A 24,557-nucleotide genomic window follows, 5' to 3' on the forward strand; every position below is an offset into this window, starting at 1 on the left:
CATGGAATACTACTTAGGAATAGCACACAAAGACGCTCAACATAAAAAGGAATGGATTACTGATGCACACAACAACTTAGATGGGCCTCAAGGAATTGTGTTGAGTGAAAAAGCCAATCTCAAAAGCTGTACTGCATAATTTATATCATATTCTTGAAATGACAAAATTGTAAAAATGGAGAATAAGATTTGTGGTTGCCAGGAGTTACGGATGGAGTGGGGAGTGGCAGGGTGAGTGTGGCTATTAAAAAGTAGCACAAGAGATCGTTGCAGTGATGGTACAGCTCTGTATCTTGACTTTGGTGGTAGTTGTGAATAGACATGAGATAAAATTGCACCGAACTATATATCCATATACATGCAAACACAGAGATGAGTGATGTAAAACGTAAATCTGAATAAGGTTGGTGGTTTGTACCAATGTCAATTATCTGGTTGTGATATTGCACTAAGCTTTTGTATTGGGTTGGCCAAAAAGTTCATTCAGGTTTTTCTGTAACATCATGCGGAAAAACCCGAACGAACTTTTTGGCCAAGCCAAATAAGATGTTGCCACCGGGGGAAACTAAGTGAAACGTATACGGAAACTCTCTGTCCTATTTCTTATAACCACACGTGAATATACAATTGTTTTTTTTTTTTTTTTTTTTTTTATACAATTGTTTTAAAATAAAAGGTTAAGAAAATTAATAGTGACCTCTTTCTTTCACTTACCACGCTCTTGAAGTTAAATAACCTGTTTCTGTATCCTTTCACACGTGTTCCTATGCTTATATATACTTTTGGTTTTAACTTTGCAAAATGGCATCATGTACTCTTTTACAACTTGGTTTATTTATTTTTTTAAATTTATTTATCTATCTATCTTTGGCTGCATTGGGTCTTTGTTGCCGTGCGCAGGCTTTCTCTAGCTGCGGCAAGCAGGGGCTAGTCTTCGCTGCGGTACGCAGGCTTCTCTTGTTGCGGAGCGCGGGCTCTAGGCATGCGGGCTTCAGTAGTTGTGGCGTGTGGGCTCAGTAGATGTGGCTCGCGGGCTCTAGAGAGCAGGCTCAGTAGTTGTGGTGCACGGGCTTAGCTGTTCCACGGCATGTGGGATCTTCCCGGACCAGGGCTCGAACCTGTGTCCCCTGCATCGGCAGGCGGATTCTTAACCACTGTGCCACCAGGGAAGTCCTACAACTTGCTTTTTTCACATAACAATGTATCACGGACATCTCTCCAGTTAATACATGTAGATCTTCAGTTTTTACAGTATTCTGAATGCATTATTTTTAAATGGGTAATCCTACCAAGAATACAGAGAAGAAAGACTTAAAACTTACCCCACTGTCTGTTCTGAGAAAAGCAGAGGGTACTTCTCAATCGCCATGGAGCCAGTGGTGGGAGGTGCTGCTTTGTTCAGAATGAGTTTGGCCAAAATGGCCAGAGCTTCATCTTTGACTGCAGCGTCATCAGTCAGGAAGCAATTCTCAATATACAAGAGAAAGCTGGGTAGAAAAAGCTAAAAATAAGAAAGAAAATCACACTTATTAACAACAGATATAAATTTCAGAACACCTAATGAAGAGAAGATTCGAACACTTCCACGGAGAAAAAAAGACATCATAAATAAAGGCTCAGGAATCGTAATGACATCAGACCTCTGCAAAGGAATAGTGGAGGCCAGAAGACAATGGAGCAATGCCTGAAAAACTGAGGGAAGACGACAATCTAGAGCGCTGTACCCAGCGTACTGGTGATGCAGTTTGAGGAGAGAATAAAGACACTTAGCTGTACCCAGCGTACTGGTGATGCAGTTTGAGGAGAGAATAAAGACACTTACAGATGCACTAAATCTCAAAATTTTACTTCCATTCACCCTTTCTCAGGAACCTCTGGAGAATGTGTTTCATCAAAATAACAGGGGAAACTACAGTAAGAGAAAGACACGGGACCCAGGAAACAGGAGAGGCGCAAGTCCTAGTATGACATCTGTGCAGTGGGCAGAGAAAGCAACATGTTCAGACTTGAATGGCTCTAGGAGGAATGTCTCCTAAAGAGAAAAAAGAAAAGCAAAGAGCTGCCAAATGATCTGCCAGTTTGCCACGTGAAAGGCATTCTATGATGCTGTTGGCGGACTCACCAGCAATTTCAAGTTTTTAAAGAATGAGGCAATTGGTAACTTCAGGAAAAACGAAAGGGTATACAAAAAAGGAAATGTAATTATAAAATACTCCTTGATTATAGGGATCAAGTATTTGATGAATATGAATTCAACCAAAATTTATAATGTAACTCTGTTGAGCAGCTGAGAAGCGTAAAAGAACTAGAAATCCACCTACCCAGGAGGAAGCCTACAGATGAGGACTAAAACTAATGAGTCCAGGAAAAGCAGTATGTTCAGATGATTTAAAAATATAAAGGAAATGCTAGAAAAAAATAGCTAAAAATCATTAGATGTGCTTGTTCCTGGTGAGGAAGATGGGAGTGGGAATGAAATGAGTGCCTTTTAGCCCTGTGCAACCTTTTAAACAACATACATAGAATACTCTGATAAAAACACGTTTTTTAAAAAGAGACCACAGGGAACAGGGGAGACGGAAAAGAGGCAGCTGCAAAGAAAACCAGAGAGAAATAAAGAGCCCTCGCTGGGCAGGAAGCAACAGGGCTAGGACATGTATAAAGAAGTATTTTTCTGAGACAAATGAAAATATATATTATTAAAGACTAAAGAGAAAAATGAGAGAAGAGATAGAGATTTCCATGAAGTGTACTGTAGAATCACCAGTTAGAAGGAGTGGCAAATGTATGATGAGGGTGAGGGGCAAGGATAAAATAAACTCAGGATTTGATTAGAAAGATTTCTACCTCATTCTATCAGGTAGCAATTCATTCTGTAGCAATGAAATAAATTCATAACGCTCCTCCTATGCAAACTGTTTCAGAAACTATTTTCTATGCTTCAAATTCACAGTTTAAGTTCCTTAAGCCATTTTTTTCAAATTTATCACATTGTTCTATAACTTCCTAAAAGACTATTAGAAAAACAAATTGGTTACCTAGTATCATTTAAAATGCTTAGCATGTGGAATAAAGTTTCACATATGACCTAGAACTGGAATATAATTGCTTTAAAAAAAAATACATGAACTAAAACATCAAATACTTATTCTATTCCTTTCAAAAAACAAAATCACAGGATTTTTAAATTGATCATTTTATCGTGACAGATTTAAAACAAAACAAATCCAAGACTTAATATCTCACTCACCTGCTCAAACTGCTTCATAGCAAACATGACTTCCGAAAAACCCAAAATTAAGCATCTTTCAAATCTGCTCTCAAAAATCTGTGGACCACAGGCAAAGAATAGTAATGTAAATACAAAGAGAGTACTTTCCCATTCCTGAAAATAAAAACATCCGAAACCTTCAAGATCCTCTAACTTGCGAGCAGGAAGTGTGGGATGCTTGATACAAGTTAAAAGAGTCATGGAAGGCAAAAGGAACTGGATTGTTGAATTTGAACGTGCAGATGGACACACCAGGTGTGAGACACAGGCACTGGGCCTTCCTCCTCGGGAAAGAAGCTACTAGAGTAAAGGTATGGTGGGCACACTTCAACCAGTATTCTAAGTGCTCGGCCTTCTCCAAAGGGACTTACAAATGTGAAGGGCTGTGTTTCTAGTGATTACCAAGGGCTTTGCCTAAGAGCTGCTCCATTCTTTCCCAGCTACAGAGAATTATAAAAGGGCAAGTAGCACGACTTTACACCTTCCTCTAAACTTTATACTGTTGCACTACATGAAGCTAGGAAGAACCTAACTGCTCTATTTTCAATTCCACTTCCCTCCAATTCATCTTCTAAACTCACTAAAATGCCAATCTCATTAAATCATTTCCCTGCTTAACATTTTTCCAGGGCCCTCTACTACTTGGAGGATAAAATCCAACCTAACTTTTCAAAGCCAAGCAAAGCCTTGCTGATATACATCACACTTCATGTGTCCACGTGCCCAGCAACATAGATTTTTGAACACATTTTTGCCATTCTCTCTCCTAGAGTTTTTAACACCTTCTCTGACTGGCAGACTGCTATTTAACCTTCAACGACTATCCAAAATATTAGTCCTTTGAAAAGCTTTCTCTGTCCCTCAACCCCAGACAGAATTAACCTTTATGTTTCCACGTGACATAAATAGATTGATTCAACAGATTTTAACTACATACTCCCAGGGCCCCACTTCCCTAACAATTAAAAATCACAGGCAGGACTTCCCTGGTGGTGTGGTGGTTAAGAATCCGCCTGCCAATGCAGGGGACATGGGTTCAAACCCTGGTCTGGGAAGATCCCACGTGCTGCAGAGCAACTAAGCCTGTGCGCCACAACTACTGAGCCTGAGCTCTAGAGCCCGTGAGCCTCAACTACTGAAGCCCGCGTGCCTAGAGCCCGTGCTCAGCAACGAGAGAAGCCACCGCAATGAGAAGCCCGTGCACCGCAACGAAGAGTAGTCCCCGCTCGCCATAACTAGAGAAAGGCTGCGCGCCGTAACGAAGACCCAACGCAGGCAAAAATAAAAATAAATAAATAAATATTTAAAAAATATTAATTAAAAAAAAAAAAATCACAGGCAAAAATAAATAAATAAATAAAATAAAAGTGTCCACTCTACAATATCTAGTCCATAGCCTGAACTTGGTTAAGCAAATATTTGTTTGGTGAATATTTGCTGAACAGATTTAGCTTTTATCACATTTTGTTTTGCTTATTTCCATTAAAGCACGCGATTTACATCTCCTTAACAAGATTATAAATTCCCTGAAGACAGAGCCTTTGCCAAGCTTCATTTATATTCCCCAGAAGGCTTACTCAACGCTAAACATAGTATTAACTACTCAGTTAATATTTGCAAAAGTAAATTACTTTTTCTATGGTTTCTTTGATGAGGGTCACTGGCAGGGAAACATTTTCACCTAGGATCAAAGCAGAAATTACATCCAAGAGGGTCGCCCGGCAAGATGTGGAGAGATGGGCTATTTGTAATGTTTGAGACAACACCTGTAAAATAAAAGGAAAAACAATGCACACTTAGCAATCAGCTTCTAATGAATAGGCTCTAAGCAAATTAAGTTGGGAACTCACTTTACAAACGTCAACAGGGTTGGTTATCTTTGATCCATTTCCATGTTTTACAAGTATCAGATATGTTTCTAACAACCTTTTAAACTGTTCAGAACTTTCCCCACAGTTAGTCTTGGTTACTTTTGTATGTAGATCCAGGAGTGATTCCTGCAAATGAAGAATTTATAAGAAAGAATAACTACCAAAGATCAAACTCATCTGTTAATTTAATAATGAAAATATTGTTGAAGCAGTTCAAATTTTCACATACTTTTTCTGTGAAAGAAAAAGACACATTTACAGGGAGTCACTAATGATAACCGCTAACATTTCTGAATGCACTGTTGTAAGTTCTTTACGAGTATTTCCTCATAATCCTCACTGGCAGGGAATACTATTATCCCCATTTCCCAGATGAAAAAACTGAGGACCAGAGGCTTAAATTTTCCCAAGTCACACTAGCAGTAAGTGACAAAGCCAGGATTCAAACAGAAGACTCTGGCTCCAAAGCCTGTGCTCTTAACCACTATGCTCTACTGCATCTCAAGATATCAAAGCAAGTAAAAATAGTACAGGGGATAGAGGTAAGGAAAATCCTAGTAAGTATATAAAAATATGATGACAACAATTATAAAATACAATATCCAGGAGTGATCTGCTTAATTAAGAACAACAATTAACTCTTAGACTCCTAATTACACACAAATACTTAAAACTCAGAACTCACTTGCAAACATTCAAAAAATATACCAAAATGTTCCTTGTAGATGTAGAACGCTGTAGATTTGACCATGTTTTTGAGTGTTTCTCCAACTAAAGTCCATGGAAGTTGAGTTTCTGTTTCAGTAACTGGTCCTAGCTTTTGCAAAATTAGCTTCACTGCCTGTGGGAATCCAAGAATCATGAAGAGGAACATGCACACACTCTTATTCTCAAGTCTTACATTGGTATTTCCCTCCCTGCTCATTCCCCACTCTGCTCAAGCTACCTTAAAATCTGATCCAGGATAATCAAGGATATGGCAGCTCTGGTGGTTAACTACACGTCCCAAAAGAATTTCCAAACTAGGATGGGCAATTTTATCGCACAATATCCTCCGCCCCCCATCGATCAATTTATGTCACCTTCTAGCACCCAGGATGAAGAGAGCAGTGATTTTTTAAATTTTTTGATTGACGGATTGATTTTTTGGCCGTGCTGCATGGCAAATGAGATCTTAGTTCCCCAACCAGGGATTAAACCCGTGCCCCCTGCGGTGGAAGCTCAGAGTCTTAACCACTGGACCACCACAGAAGCCCCAGCAGTGATTGTTTTTTAAATGAAAAATACCTAATGACCCAGGGCCTACAGTAGGTAAGCACTGTTTTTTAAAGCCCTAATGCGCCCCATTGAATGTTTTCTATTTATTCTAGGCAATCCTCTCTCCATGTCATCTGTGTAAATCTTATCTATTTTCTTTTAACCCCTTTCACATAGATTCAAGGAACTCCTCCCAGTTATTTACCGTCTCTGTACAGGAGTGAAACATATTTCTAACTCCTTTGCACATTTCAAAGAGCAACTGTCCAACTCCTTCTACTTTTTCCGGATGTTCATCAAGATCAAGAAACATTAAATTGAAAAGTGCATTTTTATCAGAAACCTAAAACACAAAATGCAAATGGAAAACTGTATTTACAACATAAACATATCCTAATGAATAATAATTATTTGCTATTCTAAAGATTCATATTTAAATGTAATTAGGATAAAAATTCTAAAAGGAATAGTGACACTTGCAATGATTTCAAACTGTTGCAAGAGTATATTATCACTTGTAATGTCACACAAAAGAGTGATTAATTCATTGGTATAATATGCAGGTATGTACCAAGAAAAACTACCTAAGGCAACATTCTATCTTTTAAAGTAAGTAGTATGCTTATATTTTATGAGTATAAAAGAAATTTAATAGCAATGTTTCTGTTTTATTACAAAAACTCTATTAAAAACAAACACAAATGACACTATACAATCAGTTCCTTCCAGGCAATTTTTATAAAAATTTCTGTTAATCTCACTGTTCATGCATAGACTGACTTGAATTAGAGAATATATATATACACTAAGTAAGAATAAAAGAGTAACCCCAATTATTTCACATTAGTGAGCAAAAACCACCTTATGGTGAGATAAACTCAAAACAGTAACAGGTTTCTCTTTATATAAAAAATATTAGTCCATAATAACTATATTATGAAAGATATCTGCTTCCGTTCATCAGATTCTTGAGGATTAATGAGCAATAAACACATAAATGATCAAACTAACCTTTCTCATCAAAAAAGTAAAGCTTTCAGCAGCAAAATTTCTTATATGTAGCTTTCTATGAGCCAGGAATGTACTATACATGCTATAAATGAGAAAATAAGACATGTTTAATTAATCATCATTTTAATAAAGATGTACTACATGTTAACTATATGCCCAACCCTGTGCAAGGTATGCAAGAAAGATGTAGCAGGTATAATAACATCAGCAGTTTAAAATCTCATTCAATTACCACGACACCCACATGTCAAACAGAAGACTGAAGATCATAGACATTAAGAATCCTAGGATTGGTGGCACTGGTCATATAAGAAAGACTATGAAAAGATGAAACTTGTAGTGATCCCTGAATGACAGGAAGAATCCAGGTGGGGAATGGAGTGCATATTGCCAGAGATCAAAGCAAGAGCAAACACAGGGTGGGCAGAAGTGATCACAGTCAAGGGATAACAGAGAGGGACTTCCCTGGTTGGCGCAGTGGTTAAGAATCCACCTGCCAATGCAGGGGACACAGGTTCGAGCCCTGGTCCAGGAAGATCCCACATGCCGCGAAGCAACTAAGCCCGTGCACCACAACTACTGAGCCTGCGCTCTAGAGCCCACAAGCCACAACTACTGAGCCCGCGTGCCACAACTACTCAGACCCGCGCCTAGAGCCCGTGCTCTGCAACAAGAGAAGCACCGCAAGGAGAAGCCCAGGCACCACACTGAAGAGTAGCCCCCGCCCGCTGCAACTGGAGAAAGCTCGTGCACGGCAACGAAGACCCAACACAGCCAAAAATAAATAAACAAATAAATTAAAAAGAGAGAGATATCGGAGAGGCTGGTCTGTCTAAAGGACGAAGGATGATATGGGTAGGGAAGGCAGCTCCAGATAAAGCTATTCAAGTCAACAGGTGGCTCTGAACACTAAGCAAAGGAGTGGGGACTCTAGCTTACATTTAAGTAAGCACTTACTATGTTACTTCATCTAATCAGCACAACGACTCTGTGGTGTAGGAACTATTATCCCCATCCTATAGATAACGAAATAGGGGCAGAAAGGCTACACAACATACTCAAGGTCATACAGCCATGCAGCTATAACTAAATAATGACTCATATAATCACATTGTTTAAACTGGTCTCCCAAATGAAAGAAGAGCATGGAATATATCTCTCCTATTTCTGCCATATCCCCAGCACCTAATTGTTCCTTGGTCATAGCAGGTACTAATAAGTGTTGGCTGAATAAGAAATGAATAGTTTCAGAAAGAGAAATTGAGCACCAGTATAGGGTGATATAAAGGAAGAAAGAAGAGGCTGGCAGTCCAACTAGGAAGTTAGTCAAGTCATAAAAGTTTGGGCAAACAAGGGCATGAAAGAGGGCCAGTGGCAGAAGGAAATGGCAATGGATGAACCCAAGAGACATTTCAAGAGTCCCTGCAATGAAACCAAAGATCTTATAGTATCCACAAGGCCCTTTATGGTCAGGTCCCCTACTACCACATCTCTGACATCACCTGATTACTCTCCCCCTATAAATGCTGCTGCACCACCCAGGCTTCCACACTGTTCCTCGCTCATGCCAGCCCCATGCCCAAGATGTTCTCCCCCTGATAAAATGTAAACTTCATAAGAGGGATTTTTATCTGGTTTATTTGTGAGTGCATCTCAAGCCTGATACACAGTGTACAATAAGTAGTCACTGGATTGAGTAAGTGAACAGCAGAATCAAAAAGATGTAAAGTCCTTGAAGACAACTGGGTCAAAGATGCCTCTAAGTGGCCAAATCTCAGTGATGGAAAGAATGATGGTATCACCGTTAGAAACTGGGCGAACAAACAAAGCCTGGCATTGAGTACATATTTACTGAACACACGAATGAAAAGAGCTGGCTTGAACAGGAATGTGTAGACTTTGATTTCAACAACAGTCAAGTGAAAATATCCAGGCTGTTGAAGATGTCATACAGAAAGCAAATAAATTTATAACTGGAGAGCCTGACTCAGGAGATATAAAAGTAACAGCACAAGTCATCAGACCAAATAAACTATATATCCTCCAAGATCTGGCTGGTCTTTAATGAAGTAATCTCGGTTTCTAATACATTTTACCACAATCTTCATAGAGAACTAGTAAAGGTCAGAAAAATATTTCTTTCTCATTCCATGTTCAAAGGAGGGTAGAGTGAAGGGAGGTGGTACAAAAACAAAATTGACAGTCCTATCCCATATCCATACTTATACTGGGTTGGGGTAAAAGGTTAATCTTACGTGTTCCTGTGCCAATTGAAGTATGTAGAAGTAATCAGGACGCCAAGTAGAAATTCCATTAAGTCCCAGATTGAAACAGACTACAAACAATCTTTGCCTTACTTTAAACAAAAAGCTGGTACAGAATTCATTCTCTTTCCCTGTCCATACTTACTTACAAATACTGAGTGTCTCTTTTGTCTTAATCAGTATTTTAGGGGCTAGGAAAATGCAAATATTTAAGATGGGGTTCTTGAAGAGTTTATAGGTTTGTAGCGGACACCATTACATTAGAACAAACGATTATAACAGAAGTTGTGTGACTTAAGTGGTATAGAATGCCAGACGTGTTCAGAGTACAAAGCTCTGATTTCTGGACAAGGTACCCGGGCACGTATGTGGAAGCTATGGATTCAAGTCAGGCTTTGATGGTGGGGGGTCTGGTTTCAATAGCTGGAGATAAGAGAAGGTCAGGTCAATGCAGACCGATGGAACAGACTACGGACCACTTTGGCTGGAGAACCAACGTTTTATAAGAAAAGAATTAGAGACTGAGCTGGAAAGGAAGTTTGGCGTCAGACTGAAGACAGGGAAAAGGCCAATTAAAGAACATATTAAAGTTAGGTAGCCACGTCAGCAGGTGCAAGTGACAGGTATTATACATGTTTTCATTAAATACAGATGGGAGTCAGAAAGTATCTGCTTGTTGTCAGTATCAATAAAAACTGCCCTTGACCGAAAAATAAAAAATTAAATGCTAAAAAATATCATTGTAGAAGAGGATCATTCTACTTAGGGGCTTCAAGCACACAGTTGTTTCCCCAGAGGCAATCTTGACTATTCGATATATGTATATTGCTTTTGCTTTCAAAACTGATGCAGACGGGGAGCAGAACTGACTGCAAATGGGCATGAGAAATCTCTTGGAGATGATGGAAACGTTCTTCAACTGGATTGTGGTGATGGTTTCATAACTATAAATTTACTAAATAGCACTGAATCATATATAAAATTTTAAAGCAAAAAAAAAAAAAAAAAAGAAGAAGAAAAGAAAAACCCATGTGAGAGAGAGAAATGGTCACCTGTATATATTGGACATGTCCTTCACCATTAGTCTCCACAGGTACTTGTACAGATAGGACAGTGAGGTGAAAGCCCATTCTAACAACTCCGTGTCCTGAGTCTCCAGGATTGAAGCGATAGTCAGGAAAAAGTCCTGAAAATGGGGATAGAAGTCCATCTGTAGATCTCGTGCCAACTGTACAACTAAACTGGATGAAAAAAATAAGGAGAGGTAACTGATTCTGACACATGTAGATCAAAAACCAAATACTACAAATCTGTTTCACAAATGATAACCTATCACCTATGATGAAAGGATTAATTAAAGCTACTAAACCAAGTCTCAAGAGAGGTATAAAATTTTTCACGTTTTAAGAGTTGAGCAAAGAAATCAAGCTAGAGCTTGTACCTTCCATCACAAGTTATATTCAATCATTCCTATAGTGTCAAAGAAAAATCAGGTTCTTGTAAAAGTATAAAAAGCAAAAAAATATACCCCTAAGATTCTGCTTTACAGTAATATACTAATATTTTCATCTAACAAAAAAAGGTAAATTCTTGTTTCTAAATTACAAACACCAGATCTAAAGCATATGTAGCTATAAAACAACCTTTCTTAAAATTCAGATAAATGTTGTTGCCTTTCTTTCAACATGCTACTTACTCCAAAAGGGGTTGATAGGCATAACTGTTCTTGACTTGCAGGTGAGTCTTCAAACTCTGAACTATCTCATTTTGATGATAGACTAGCTGATTGAACGACTGGCATTTGTCAATAACTTCTTTGTAAAATTTCCCTGGGTGGGGAAAAAAGAAAAAAAAAGAATAAGTTCTGCTCTTCCATCACACCAATATTTAGCTGTTTTGACCATATATAGTACAAATGATGGGTGAATAAAATAGAAACAAAATAGAAAATACCAAAGTGCTCCGTAAGGTTCAGTTCTCTCCACTTCAGCAGACCCTCAAAAAAGTAGGTTTCAACTTCCTGCCAAGATTAAAGCAGTCAATTAATCAGACAACTCAAAGAAAAACTATAATCAGAGTAAATAAGAATAATGATATATTAATACGTTAAGACAGTGATGATAGTCAAGAGCTGAAAAACTCCTCTTAGTTTTTTTTTAAACAGGGCATTAACTAACACACCTAAAAAAGCAATCAGGTATAAAATATGGACAGAAGGTTTAAAACTAAGTAATAGTGACACTAAAAAAAATTTTTTTTTCTGTTTTTCACAATTTTAGGCCAAGAAAAATGTTGACTCTTGCAGTTCTTTCATTCTGCTTTTGGAAATATGAATTGCTACAACCTGATAGATAAGTAATCTGGCATTTCTATTAACATTAAAAACAGGTATGCCCTTTGATCCAGCATTTCCCTTTTTGGAGATATTTCTTATAAAAGTTGTAAATATACAAGTATAAAGACATTCATTCAGCTTTATTGTAGTGGGGGGGAAACACAAAAAAGCCTCAATATCCAACAAAAGGAAAATGGTTGGTATACATATTATGGTCTGTACATAATAAGGTATATTATGTTGCTATTAAAAAGAATTATATCTATTATTAAATTAGAAGGATATTGATAGTATACTTTCAAAGTGAGAAAAGCAAGTTTCATAGTGAAGTATATGGTAGGAACCAATTTTTCTTTAAAAAAAAAAAAAGACCTCTATAAATATTTGTACATATTTATATGAGAGAAAAGTTCTTACTTAGATGACTACCGAATCATCATAACTGGTTACCCTGACTCCAGAGCAACTGGTTGTTCTTTCCTCCACATTAAAGCCAGAGAGATCTAAAATTTACAACTGATCATGTCACACATTCCCCTGCCTTATAATCCTAGAATGACTTCCCATAGCTTCAGGATAAATCCAAATTTAGCTTGACATATGAAGCCCTTCATGGTCCTTGATTATCTCTTCAGCTTTATCTCTCACCAGCTACCCGCTTGGCCCATCTGCAGTCACCATCAACATAAACAAACATCCCACAGGCAATTATAAGCATACTGAAATGCTTCGGAGTTACTTGAATGTGACATGCTCTCTTTAGCCTCTGTTCCTTTATAAAGGCTTCTTCCTCAGCCTGAAACAGCCTTTCCTGTTCTCTTTGCCATGCTAAAACCTATACAAACAAGATTCAGGTATCACCTAGTCCACTTCACCTTTTTTGACACCTCACCTTACACCCTCACAGAATCTAGGTTAGGATCACTTCACGGTGAGTTCCCAAAGCATTATGTGCCTACCTAGATAACATCATTAACACACTGAATTCACATACTGGAGACAAGGCATTCAAAGAGATAGTGAGCGGAGTCTGACTAGAGTCAAGTGAAAAACAGTAAAAACTGACATTGAATCCCTAATTTAAAGGCACGTTATACAGGACCTTAAAAGGCTGGCAGAGAAATAATGACTTGATGCAGCGAAAACAAGATTTTTGAGTAGAGGTGTGACTGAGTTACAGCATGGTTAGAACTGGAAAAAATTATGTGGTTTAGCTCCCCCATGTTTATTAATAAAGGAGGAAACTGAGCCCCAGGAAAGTGACTTGCTCAAAACCTCTTTAAAATTGTAGTTTCAAGAATATGGATCTGTAGCAGTGCTCGGAATGCACATGGGAAGGGAGTGGCTGGAATCAGAAGCCACCTGAGAATCAAGTAAATTTTCTAACACCACATCACCCAATAGAACTTTCAGCAATGATGGAAAATGTTCCATGTCCGCACTTGGTCAGTATGGTAGCAACTAGCCACATATGGCTACTGAGCATTAGAATTTTTAATTTACTTTACTTTAAATCTAATTTGTTATGTTTGAGACAGCACAGGTCTAATGCATTTCATGTTCATAAAAGAATGGCTTGAGAAATTCACTTCAAAGAGAATCTAAAAAACCAACTATGAATACTTGAAGATCAGCTCATTTAACATTCTCTTACCTCATCATAGCTTGCAGTTCTATCAATCCGGTGAATAATATCGATATTCACATTTCCCAATCGTTCAGCAAACGTAAGAAACTGCGGGGGAGAAGTATATTTACAACACATCCACATTTTATACTTATCACAATCATATGTGGACAATTTCCTCGTGGAAGTATAAAGTTTAAAGGTTCAATGTGCCTCCTTACGTTCTATCATTAGAAATGTTATGCTTTGCTTTCAATTTCAGAGTTGTATTTTCAATCAATCATAAAATGTATAACTGAGTTTTACAAATAGAAGTAGACATCTCTGACAAATCACAAATGATAACTTTAAAAACAAACTGAAAGACATGCACTGCACTAATGTACGAAGATAATGAAATAGTTCTATGGATATATTTGCAAAATGTCATTTCAAACAAAATTTCCACGCTAGACTGGTGGATTGACCTAGGTAAAAGCTAGCAACGTGGCCTCGCCAGATCTACTGCTAGGTTTCATACCCTGCTGCAAGTACAGGATCTGGCTAAGTCGTGGCAACAACAGTGTTTTTAAACATATACAGACCTACGGCTGTAGAGTAACAAAGAAACCCTCAAGGAGCCAACCGGGAAAGTGGTGTAGTAGCCAGTAGCTGGAAACACTCACCTCCTCCCACCGGCCCGCCCCCCATTCAGTCTTCAAGGATAAAAGAGCAGGAAAGAATTCCTAAGCAGTTAGTTTGTGACACTGAATTTAACTCTGGCCTGAAGAAAAGTCTCAGCCAGGCCAGACGCCACAAAACATGGGCGAAATCTGCAGTTGAAGCTACCTTCCCCATCCCATATTTACTACACCCGGAGAGAGAGAGAGGCTCTTTTGCTAGAGCCTCCGGACAAATGACTTTCGCTCGGCCCAGAGCACTGTAGCCCCGGGATCTCCGCCGAGAACTAGTCCCACGGCCAAGTTTCTTCACTCACCCGGTAAGTGTTCTCGATCTTGTGGGAAACTGGCTTTGGCTTCATGGCTGCAGAGGGGCGGCGGGCCCGCGAGGATCTCGGGAAGGGTTGAAGGGATGCTACTGACTGTAGACAAGGGAAACTGGCTCCCACACTTGCACTCCCACGTACTCAGACTCTTTCACACGTGCGGCTTGAGCCCCTGGACGCCGCCATGTTGGAGACGGGTGGCCGGCTGATCGGGTCACGTGGGCGGAAGAAGCGGAAGGAGCAGGCGCGCCCGCCCCCTGCAGCCGGCTGGAGACTGGGAGGCTCCGGCTCAGTGGGTATGTGGGTGTGGAGTTTTTTGAACTCTCTTCAGTAAAGGTTTATAAGAAAAATGTATTTTTATCATAAAAGAAAACATGCTTGTCATCATTAACAGCCAACAACTACTACCTCTCACTATGTATACTGCACCAGGCAAAGCTCTTTACATTCATAATTTCACAGCAAAGCGCATTGTGAACGTTGCATGACTACAGATGAGGTACATATTTCTAAGTCCCTTTGGCATACGGAGAAAGCAAGGATGTGCAGCCGGTAAGTGGCAGTCTGGCGGAGGTCACTGAGTTCCCATGTCTGATATTCTTTTTTTTTTTTAACATCTTTATTGGAGTATAATTGTTTTACAATGATGTGTTAGTTTCTGCTTTATAACAAAGTGAATCAATTATACATATACATATGTTCCCATATCTCTTCCCTCTTGCGTCTTCCTCCCTCCCACCCTCCCTATCCCACCCCTGCAATGTCTGATATTCTTAACCACTATTTTTCCATTTAAAATTGGAAAGGACTTTTAAAGAAAACTCATGGTTTCATGCACAACCAGTTAACGTTTTGGTATTTTCCTACCATTCTTATGTCCTGTTGTTAAACGTAATTATACAAACAGTTGTGTGTGTGTGTGTGTATGTATGTTTTTTCACTTACTCATTAAACAAATATTTCTTGACAGTCTGCTATGGGCCATGCTCTGTTCTGTGAGCTGAAAAAGAGACTGATAATATTAATAATAATTTTATTTGGAAATGTTTAGTCTGACGTGCTTACATCTTAGATAACCAAGAAGAGATAGTAGACAAATTGAATATATTCCTGCCTAGAACTCAGTGTAGAGGTCAGGGCTGGAGGTGTGACTTAAATACACTTTACAGAAAGTGTGAAGTTATTTAAAGCCATGGAACTGGATGAGATGTTTTAGGGAGAGAGTGATGAAAAGGAGGACAAAGAAGAGAAGAGGACCCAAGTTGAACGTTGGAATGCTCCACCATTTAGCAGTGACCGGAAAGGTGACTGGGAAAGAGAGACAGTGAGGTAGAAACAGACTAGTCCTGGCCTGGAAGCAGAGCCAGTGGCCAACTATAGTGAAAACTGAGGAGAGAGAAGTAGCTGCTGAGCCTGACAAGGTGATGGTCACTGATGACCTTGACAAGTATGGTCCGGTGTAGAGGAAAGGAAGCGAAATATGTATGGATTGAGGAGGCAATCAGGTGAAGAAGTAAAGTAGATAAAACACTTTCGTATTGTTATTGGCATTACAACATCAATGTTTTTATGTTGTCACAGGGTTGCTGTAAATATTTTTAATGGATTCATAGCATTTATGGATTTTATTTTTTAATAATAAAATATAGAAGTGCCCAATGTTTGACTGGCTTCCAGTAAGCTAATTGGCTTTTTTTTTTTTTTCTTTAGGTGGTTCTTCACCTTGTTGGGTCATAGAGCCTTCAAGGAGTCTAAGAAAGCTGTAGACCTTCTCTTCAGAAAAGTACTAATAAGCTCATTCACACTAAAATGTATAGATGATTTCAAAGAGAAGTCTGAAGTTACCTGAGGGTAAGAGCCCCTACTCTAAGCAATGTTCCCAACCTATTGCTAAAATTACCTCCAGATAATTGTGCCCTTTTGCTTCTCTGTCATTTATTTTCGGTAATGGAGTTAATGGGACAATAAGGAGTAGAGAGAAACATGAAAATCAAAAAACTGACGCAAGTTATATATTGCATTGTTACTCATTATATGATCCATATAATATTGACAGCTCTGGTTGAACAATTTATCAATACAACATGGTGGTTGAGAGCATAGATGCTAGAACCAGATTGCCTGGGTTTGAATCCTACCTCTGCCGTTTATTACTGGTATAGTCTTGGGGAAGTTATTTACCCTCTCTGAGCCTCAATTCCTTTTATGTAAAATGGAGCTAATGAAAGCACCTACCTTATAGGGCGTTGTTGTGCAGAGTAAAGAAGCTAATGGATGAAAGGTGCCAGGTACCATAACTGCACAACCTTTGACAAGTTACCTAACCTTTCTGAGACCCAACTTCCTGATCTATTAAAAGGAAGTGATAATAATACCAGTTTTCCAAGGAATTCTATTGGCACACAGAGAATGGTATAAATGTTTGCCGAATGGATAAGTAGTCTACTGTCTGGCTACCTGACAAGTTCCTTAAGGGCAGAAACCATGTACTTTTTCAACTTTGTATCACCAGTGTATCCCGTGAACTTAAGAGTTTAATGAACGTTTGTTGAATTAACAAAGTGTACAGTACTTTGTTTAACCCTGACAAACTCAAGACTAATGTAACTCCGGCACTGGATGCGGGTTGTGCCACGGGATTTTTAAGGGTTCTCCCAAAGCTGTTTCTGAGGTTCTGTGGAATATCCAAAGCAGCCACGAAAAACACCAGTTTACTTATGAATCTTCTTGCCCCCCAGCTTTTGCCCTCCATGCCAAGGCCTTAAATACCCCTTGCAATCCTCTGTTTCTTACCGCAATGGTTCTGCCTGCCCCATCCATTCCAGCTAGTTCACTTAGACACATAATTCTTTCTTTCCTTCCTTCTTAAGCTTGATTGGGAAGTTTTGCTTTTTAATCTTTGTTTCCTTAGTGCACACTCTAATTTAAAGCCCAAGGGACTACAAGAACACATGAGAAGTTTGCCTAGCCTAGACATGGAAGGCTTCTAGCTGGAGGTGACATCTAAGCTGAGATCTGGAAGATGGATAGAAGAAAACCAGGCAAGGGAGGAGCATGGACACAAATGGTGTTATCTAGGTAGAGGGAACAAGGCAAGGAGCAGTATATGCAAGGGTTCAAAGTAGTCAAATACAAATTTTTTTTTTTTTTTTTTTTTGAGGTATGCGGGCCTCTCACTGTTGTGGCCTCTCCCGTTGCGGAGCACAGGCTCCGGACGCGCAGGCTCAGCGGCCATGGCTCACGGGCCCAGCTGCTCCGCGGCATGTGGGATCTTCCCGGACCGGGGCACGAACCCGTGTCCCCTGCATCGGCAGGCGGACTCTCAACCACTGCGCCACCAGGGAAGCCCAATTTGGTTGTTTTTAGCTCTTAATCCAAAGCCACATCCTCTCAAGTTAGCACTGGGCATTGGTATCACCCTTAGTATCCTTAGGTTAATAAAAAGTAAAACAAAGAACAGGGTGAAACTCAGAGGTAGGGAGAGCCTCAGTTTCCTTAACTGTAAAGTGGGGACAACAGTAATCCAAGGCTCTTGAAAGATTAGTAAGATATTGTACGTGATGTCAGGAAGGGGGCAGTTCTGCATGGTGGGGCTCAAAAGATGCAATATATCAAACGGGAAATGATTCTGACTCAGAACAAGGGACCAAGGAAGTGAGATCTCAAACTGATAGAGGGGAGTGAAGGGAAAAGAAGAAAGTGTGGCCAAGGAAGATATTTTAGTAACTCTTAATTACGGTAGTTAAGAGAAGCTGACCCAAAGATCATTCCCTTCTTGTGAGAACCACGTTCACCGTTGTGTATAAATCGGGAGGCAGCAAGAGCATTCAGAAGAACATTTGGATCCCAATTCTAGGATTTTCCATGTATTAGCTGATAATTGGACCAGTGACGTAATCTCTCAGCCTCAGTTTCCTCACCTTTAAGTAGTAACCAAGTCTGCCTTTTTACTTGCTGATTAGTAAGGAGATCCTTTGACATAAAGCAGGTCAAAGTCTCTTGTAACTTATACATGCCTATATGAACAGTCTTTCTTATTTTTATTGTTTCTTTTTCAACCATATGATCGCTTTTTAGCACTGAGACCATTGAGCTTCTATTCTCCTTTCCTGGTTTATGCCTCAGGCATCAGAGACATTGGACCAGAAATTGCAAAGTGGTAGGCTTCACCGGCCCACTGTAACACACAGATATATTTTGCTTACCAAAAATGTTCTTGAAATATTTTAATTTGTAAAATATCTGGAGATTTCAAGTGAAAATCCAGATTTCTAGCTTCTCTTGAAAAATTAAAAAAATCCACAACCCTGGGCCCACATTTGGAAGAGCAGCAGTCACTCCCTGTAGTCCAAGCCCTGACCCCCTCGCTGGTTTATGTCTGAGGTACCCACCTGGCCCCCTTAGGCATTTCATTTTGCAGCATCTGCTCAAGAAGAAGGCTGTTGTTGTCTTCGGTTTTAAATATGTCTCTTCCAGAGAGCAGATCATTGACACTGCTGCCATTTTTACTATTTAATACAGTGAGTGACTCAGCATTTTACAGGGGAGCTGGTGCAGTTTTTCCGTCGGTGTTAAAATACTTGGAACACCCTTCCCCACCTCCTGAAACATGCATACAGACATGCACACACGCTACTGCCTTCTGTGTTCAGCTTGTTTTCCTTCCCCACTTTCACTCACCGTTGGCATTTCTGTCGTGAACTTTAAGTTCCTTATTTTCTTTTAAGAGATGTCAGAGGATAACCTAAATTAACCTGCTTTTTGAACAATTTAAACACCTACATATGTTTACATACCCACTTTCATGATTTCTACTCTCTATTTTTATCCTTAACTTGACATCTTCTGTAGGAAGGATAAGGGTCTCACAGTTTGGATTTATCTCCCCTTCTCCATTTTCCCACCCTCCCCTCGGTTATATCTTTGCATCCGAATTGGCTTTTGTCCTATTACATCTTAGTTGCTTCTTTGAAGGAGAGGAGAGCTTGGACTCTGCTGCCAAGTGTCCCAGGCTCACACCCTTGTCACTGCTATGTGAACCTCAGTTTACTCACCACCAAGTTAGGGGTAATACTGGTGCCCCTCATGGAGCTGTTCCGAAGAGTCACTAACCTAATACTTTGGTTATCAAAGTGTGGTCCCCAAGCAGCAGCATCGGCACCCAATGGGAACTTGTCAGACATGTGAATTCTCAGGCTTCACCCCAAGCCTGTTGAATCAGAAACTCTGGGGATGGGGCCCAGTAATCTGTACTTTCACAAGCCTTCCAGGTGATTCTACTGCAGGCTCAAGTTTGGGAATCACTGACCTCCTGTATGTTAAAGCACTTAGAACATTGTCTGGCACATCCCATGTGCTATAGAATGTGTTTACTATTATTACTGTTTAGTCTTTTATAAGTATTTGCTATTATCATTATTTTGTTCTCCTATCCACATTTGCAAGGTAGGTTGTATTATCCTCACTTTAAAGATAAGGGATCTGAAGATCGGAGAACTTCTAAGTGGAGGAAGGACTTGAATTCAGGTCTTCTAATTTCAGTTTGCCTTTTTGCCACCCCACAGCTTAAGAGTGTGAACTAGAAGGGACAGGGACAGGTTTAGAGAAATAAATGCTTGGATGTTATGGTAGACATTTGTTGATTTCTTGACAGTGTTTGTTCTCTCTTCCTCTGGAAGCAGCATCCTTATTTTCCTTTGAGGAATCACTCTTCCCTCATTCTTAGTGTCTGAAGTTCAGACTAGACACCTAGAAGGGCCTGTGTCCTAAGTTGTATTTCTTTGGCCAACTAACCGGTTCAGAGGTAAGCATGTGTCCCAAGCTGGGCCAGGGACCCTATCTGGAAGTTTTGTGAGAGCTATTGGGAAAGAGGTGCTTCTTTTTCTTGAATTTTTGCAAGATGATAGGAGCCTGAAGCTGTTGGTGGCCATTGTGTCACTTCATGGAGAGGTCTGCCTGCGAATGAACTCTGTGCAAAGTAGATGAGAGACAGGGAGGGAAAGAGATTGATTGAGATGAGCTTGTGTGAGCCAATGGATCCATCCACCCAGTCCTTGGACTTTTCAGTCACCTTAGTTCACTAATTCCACTTTTGTATGCTTAAGCCAATTTTACTTGGGTTCTGTCACTTTCATCCAAAATAATACTTATACAGCTGACTTAAAATTTTTGTGTTGGGGCTTTCCTAGTGGCACAGTGGTTAAGAATCAGCCTGCCAATGAAGGGGATACGGTTTGGGCCCTGGTCCAGGAAGATCCACATGCCACGGAGCAACTGGGCCCGTGCACCACAACTACTGAGCCTGCGCTCTAGAACCCGCGAGCCACAACTACTGAAGCCCGTGTGCCACAACTACCGAAGCCCGCGCGCCTAGAGCCCATGCTCTGCAACAAGAGAAGCCACCTCAATGAGAAGTCCGCTCACCGCAACGAAGAGTAGCCTCTGCTCGCCACAACTAGAGAAAGCCTGCGCACAGCAATGAAGACCCAATGCAACCAAAAGTAAATAAAATTAAAAATAAATAAATTTACAAAAAAATAAAATTTTTGTGTTGCTGATAAAAAAGACTGGACACTTAAGCCTTCCTCTCAACATAAACATTTATATGGTGAATAAGGGTCAAAAGAATCAAAGACAAAATCTTGATAATAGGAGTCAATGTGATGGATTGGAAAGAATACCAGACCAGGAGTTATAAAACCTGGGTTCTAATCCTAGGAGGTTCACTCAGCTGTGTGACTTTGTAAAATTAACCCTAAACCGAAGGAAGTAATGTACACATATATGCTTTGAATATTGCATTATGTGAAGTCAAGTAGTTACGAATTGCTCCCAGAACTTCTTATGTATTTACAATGGTATGTTTTCAGTATCAGTTGGGGAGGCCGAGAAGGGGACGCTTCTCAGTTTCTTATATATCACTCTTTGATCTGGGTGATAGAATCCCTTTAAAGATACACTTAAAAATACATCTTAAGGGCTTCTCTCGTGGTGCAGTGGTTAAGAATCCACCTGCCAATGCAGGGGACATGGGTTCGAGCCCTGGTCCGGAAATATCCCACATGCCATGGAGCAACTAAGCCCGTGCACCACAACTACTGAGCCTGCGCTCTAGAACCTGTGAGCCACAGCTGCTGAGCCCGTGTGCCACAACTACTGAAGTCCATGCACCTACGGCTTGTGCTCTGCAACAAGAGAAGCCACCGCAATGAGAAGTCCGCGCACTGCAACGAAGAGTAGCCCCCCACTGGCCGCAACTAAAGAAAGCCTGCATGCAGCAATGAAGACCCAACGCAGCCAAAAATAAAAATAAAACAAAATAAATAAATTTATTAAAAAAAATACATCTTAAGAGAATGGAAAGAAGCCACAGACTGGGAAAGATACTTGCAAAACACATATCTGATAAAAGATGTGTATCCAAAACGTGCAAAGAACTCTTAAAATTCAATAATAAAAAGAACTCAAATTAAAAAGGGCAAAAGATCTGAACAGACACCTCACCAAAGAGGATATACAGATGGCAAATGAGCATATGAAAGATGCTCAACATTGTATGTCATTAGAGAGTTGCAAATTGAAAAACATTAAGATAACACTACATACATGTTAGAATGACTAAGCTCTAAAATACTGGCAACACTAAATGCTGGAGAGGATGTGGAACAACAGGAACTCTCATTCATGGCTGGTGGGAATGCAAAATGGTACAGCCACTTTGGAAGACAGTTACCTATTTCTCATAAAGCGAAACATTGGCTTATCATATGAGCCACCTGTCACTCTCCTAGGTATTTATCTAAATGAATTGAAAACTTATGTCCACACAAAAACCTACACATGGATGTTTATAACAGCTTTACTCATAACTGCCAAAACTTGGAAGCAACCAGGATGTCCTTCAATAGGTGAATGGATAAACTATGGTCCATCCATACAATAAAATATTATTCATTGATAACATGAAATTAATCTGAAAAAGAATGGATGTATGTATAACTGAACCACTTTGCTGTACACCTGAAACTAACACAATGTTGTAAATCAACTATACCCCAATATAAAATAAAAATTAAATTAAAAAAAGTGAAATGAGCTATCAAGTTTCAGAAAAACATAGAAGAAGCTTAAATGCATATCACTAAGTGAAAGAAGCCCATCTGAAAAAGCTACATACTGTAGACTCCAACTTTATGACATTTTGGAAAAGGCAAAACTATGGAGACAACAAAAAGATCAGTGGTTGCCAGGGGCTGGGAGGAGGGGACAAACAGGTGAAGCACAGGGGGTTTTTAGGGCAGTGAAACTATTCTGTGTGATAGTTTGTGTAATGGTGGATACATGATTTTATGCATTTGTCAGTACTTATAAAACAGGGGCTTCTCTGGTGGCGCAGTGGTTGAGAGTCTGCCTGCCGATGCAGGGGACACGGGTTCGTGCCCCGGTCCGGGAGGATCCCACATGCTGCGGGGCGGCTGGGCACGTGGGCCATGGCCGCTGGGCTTGCACGTCTGGAGCCTGTGCTCTGCAACGGGAGAGGCCGCAACAGTGAGAGGCCCAGGTACCGCAAAAAAAAAAAAAAAAAGAAAAGAAAACAGTACAAAAGAGTAAACCCTAATTTAAACACAGACTTTAGTTAGTAATAATGTATCAACATTGGTCCATCCATTGTAACAAGTATACCACAGTAATGCAAGATAATAATGGGGGAAATTGTATGGGAAGGGGAAGGGGGTATACAGGAATTCACTATACTTTCTGTTCAATTCTTCTGTAAACTTAAAACTGCTCCAAAAATAAAGCCTATTAATTTTTTAAAATTACATCTCCTCCTAACTCCTTCTCCTTGTAAACCCAAAAGTTCTTTGGAGAAGATCATGGCTACTTGAGATGGGATCTAGAAAGACAACACCCTGCTCTTGAATCCTGGGAGCTCCAAGAGGAAGTAGGACCAGAACCTCATTAACACTAGAAACCAAGAAAATTTGGATCTGTGTGATTCAGAGTGAATCACAAAGAGAAGTGAGTGACTCAGAACACCAGCTAGGAAAAAAAAAAAGATGTATTTACATACTCAATGAATTTTTATTGAGTGCCTACTGTGTGTCAGGCAATGAATTTTTATTGAGTGCCTACTGTGTGCCTACTGTGTGTCAGGCCTACTGTGTGTCAGGCATCTAAAGGCTTAAGAGACAACAGTAAACAAATGAATTCCCTGCCTTCATGGGACTCATATTCCAGTGTGGGGAAACAAAAAATAAATATGTAAATCTCTAGTAGACCATCAGATGGCAATAAGTGCTATGGAGATAAATACAGCAGGTAGATAGAGAGTGTGACAGAAGCTTAATTATTCCACAGAATTCATTCCCCTTTTCATTTTTTAGAAAAAGAACCCCTATCTCAACCGCTTATACAAGTCAACATCAAAAAAATCACACACACACACACACACACACACACACACACACACACACACAGCGGAATACTACTCAGCCATAAAAAAGAATGAAATTTTGCCATCTGCAGCAATATGGTTGGACTTGGAGAGCATTATGCTAAGTGAAATAAGTCAGACACAGAAAGACAAATAATGTATCATATCACTTAATAAAAAATGCAACAAACTAGCAAATATAACAAAAAAGAAGCAGAATCACAAATATAGAGAACAGACTAGTGGTTACCAGTGAGGAGAGGCAGGGAGAGGTAACATTGGAGGGGGAGTGGTAGGTACAAACAATTGGGTGTAATATAGATTACAAGGATGTATTGTACAACACAGGGAATATAGCCAATATTTTGTAATAACTGTAAATGGAGCGTAACCTTTAAAAATTGTGTAAAATTTTTTTTAAAAAGAACCCCTATCTCAACTTTTAGCTGGTAACATGACCATGCATTAGAGACTACATTTCGCCCCCACCCTCCATTTTG

The 24,557-nt window shown here is 39.7% G+C and overlaps 1 protein-coding gene and 1 long non-coding RNA gene across 2 annotated transcripts in view; one reads left to right on the forward strand and one right to left on the reverse strand.

Moving 5' to 3' along the window:
• UTP20 (UTP20 small subunit processome component) overlaps nucleotides 1-14,831 on the reverse strand; it is a 96,963-nt gene extending 82,132 nt beyond the window's left edge. The window contains exons 1-12 of the mRNA XM_032644495.1: nucleotides 14,613-14,831; nucleotides 13,664-13,744; nucleotides 11,628-11,694; nucleotides 11,371-11,503; nucleotides 10,727-10,915; nucleotides 7,411-7,492; nucleotides 6,605-6,742; nucleotides 5,828-5,983; nucleotides 5,122-5,268; nucleotides 4,903-5,037; nucleotides 3,251-3,328; nucleotides 1,323-1,501 (exon numbers count right to left, since the gene is read on the reverse strand). Of these exons, the coding sequence (XP_032500386.1) occupies nucleotides 1,323-1,501; nucleotides 3,251-3,328; nucleotides 4,903-5,037; nucleotides 5,122-5,268; nucleotides 5,828-5,983; nucleotides 6,605-6,742; nucleotides 7,411-7,492; nucleotides 10,727-10,915; nucleotides 11,371-11,503; nucleotides 11,628-11,694; nucleotides 13,664-13,744; nucleotides 14,613-14,657 (1,430 nt within the window). The 5' untranslated portion in view covers nucleotides 14,658-14,831. The remainder of the gene's footprint in view (nucleotides 1-1,322; nucleotides 1,502-3,250; nucleotides 3,329-4,902; nucleotides 5,038-5,121; nucleotides 5,269-5,827; nucleotides 5,984-6,604; nucleotides 6,743-7,410; nucleotides 7,493-10,726; nucleotides 10,916-11,370; nucleotides 11,504-11,627; nucleotides 11,695-13,663; nucleotides 13,745-14,612) is intronic.
• LOC116760128 lies at nucleotides 14,389-20,859 on the forward strand. The gene is made up of 3 exons (XR_004351655.1): nucleotides 14,389-14,615; nucleotides 16,332-16,472; nucleotides 20,810-20,859. It is a non-coding gene; the product is annotated as an uncharacterized LOC116760128 (long non-coding RNA).
• Nucleotides 20,860-24,557: the final 3,698 nt, after the last annotated feature.

The sequence above is a fragment of the Phocoena sinus genome, chromosome 10, assembly GCF_008692025.1.
Source record: "Phocoena sinus isolate mPhoSin1 chromosome 10, mPhoSin1.pri, whole genome shotgun sequence".
Taxonomy (NCBI): Eukaryota; Metazoa; Chordata; class Mammalia; order Artiodactyla; family Phocoenidae; genus Phocoena; species Phocoena sinus.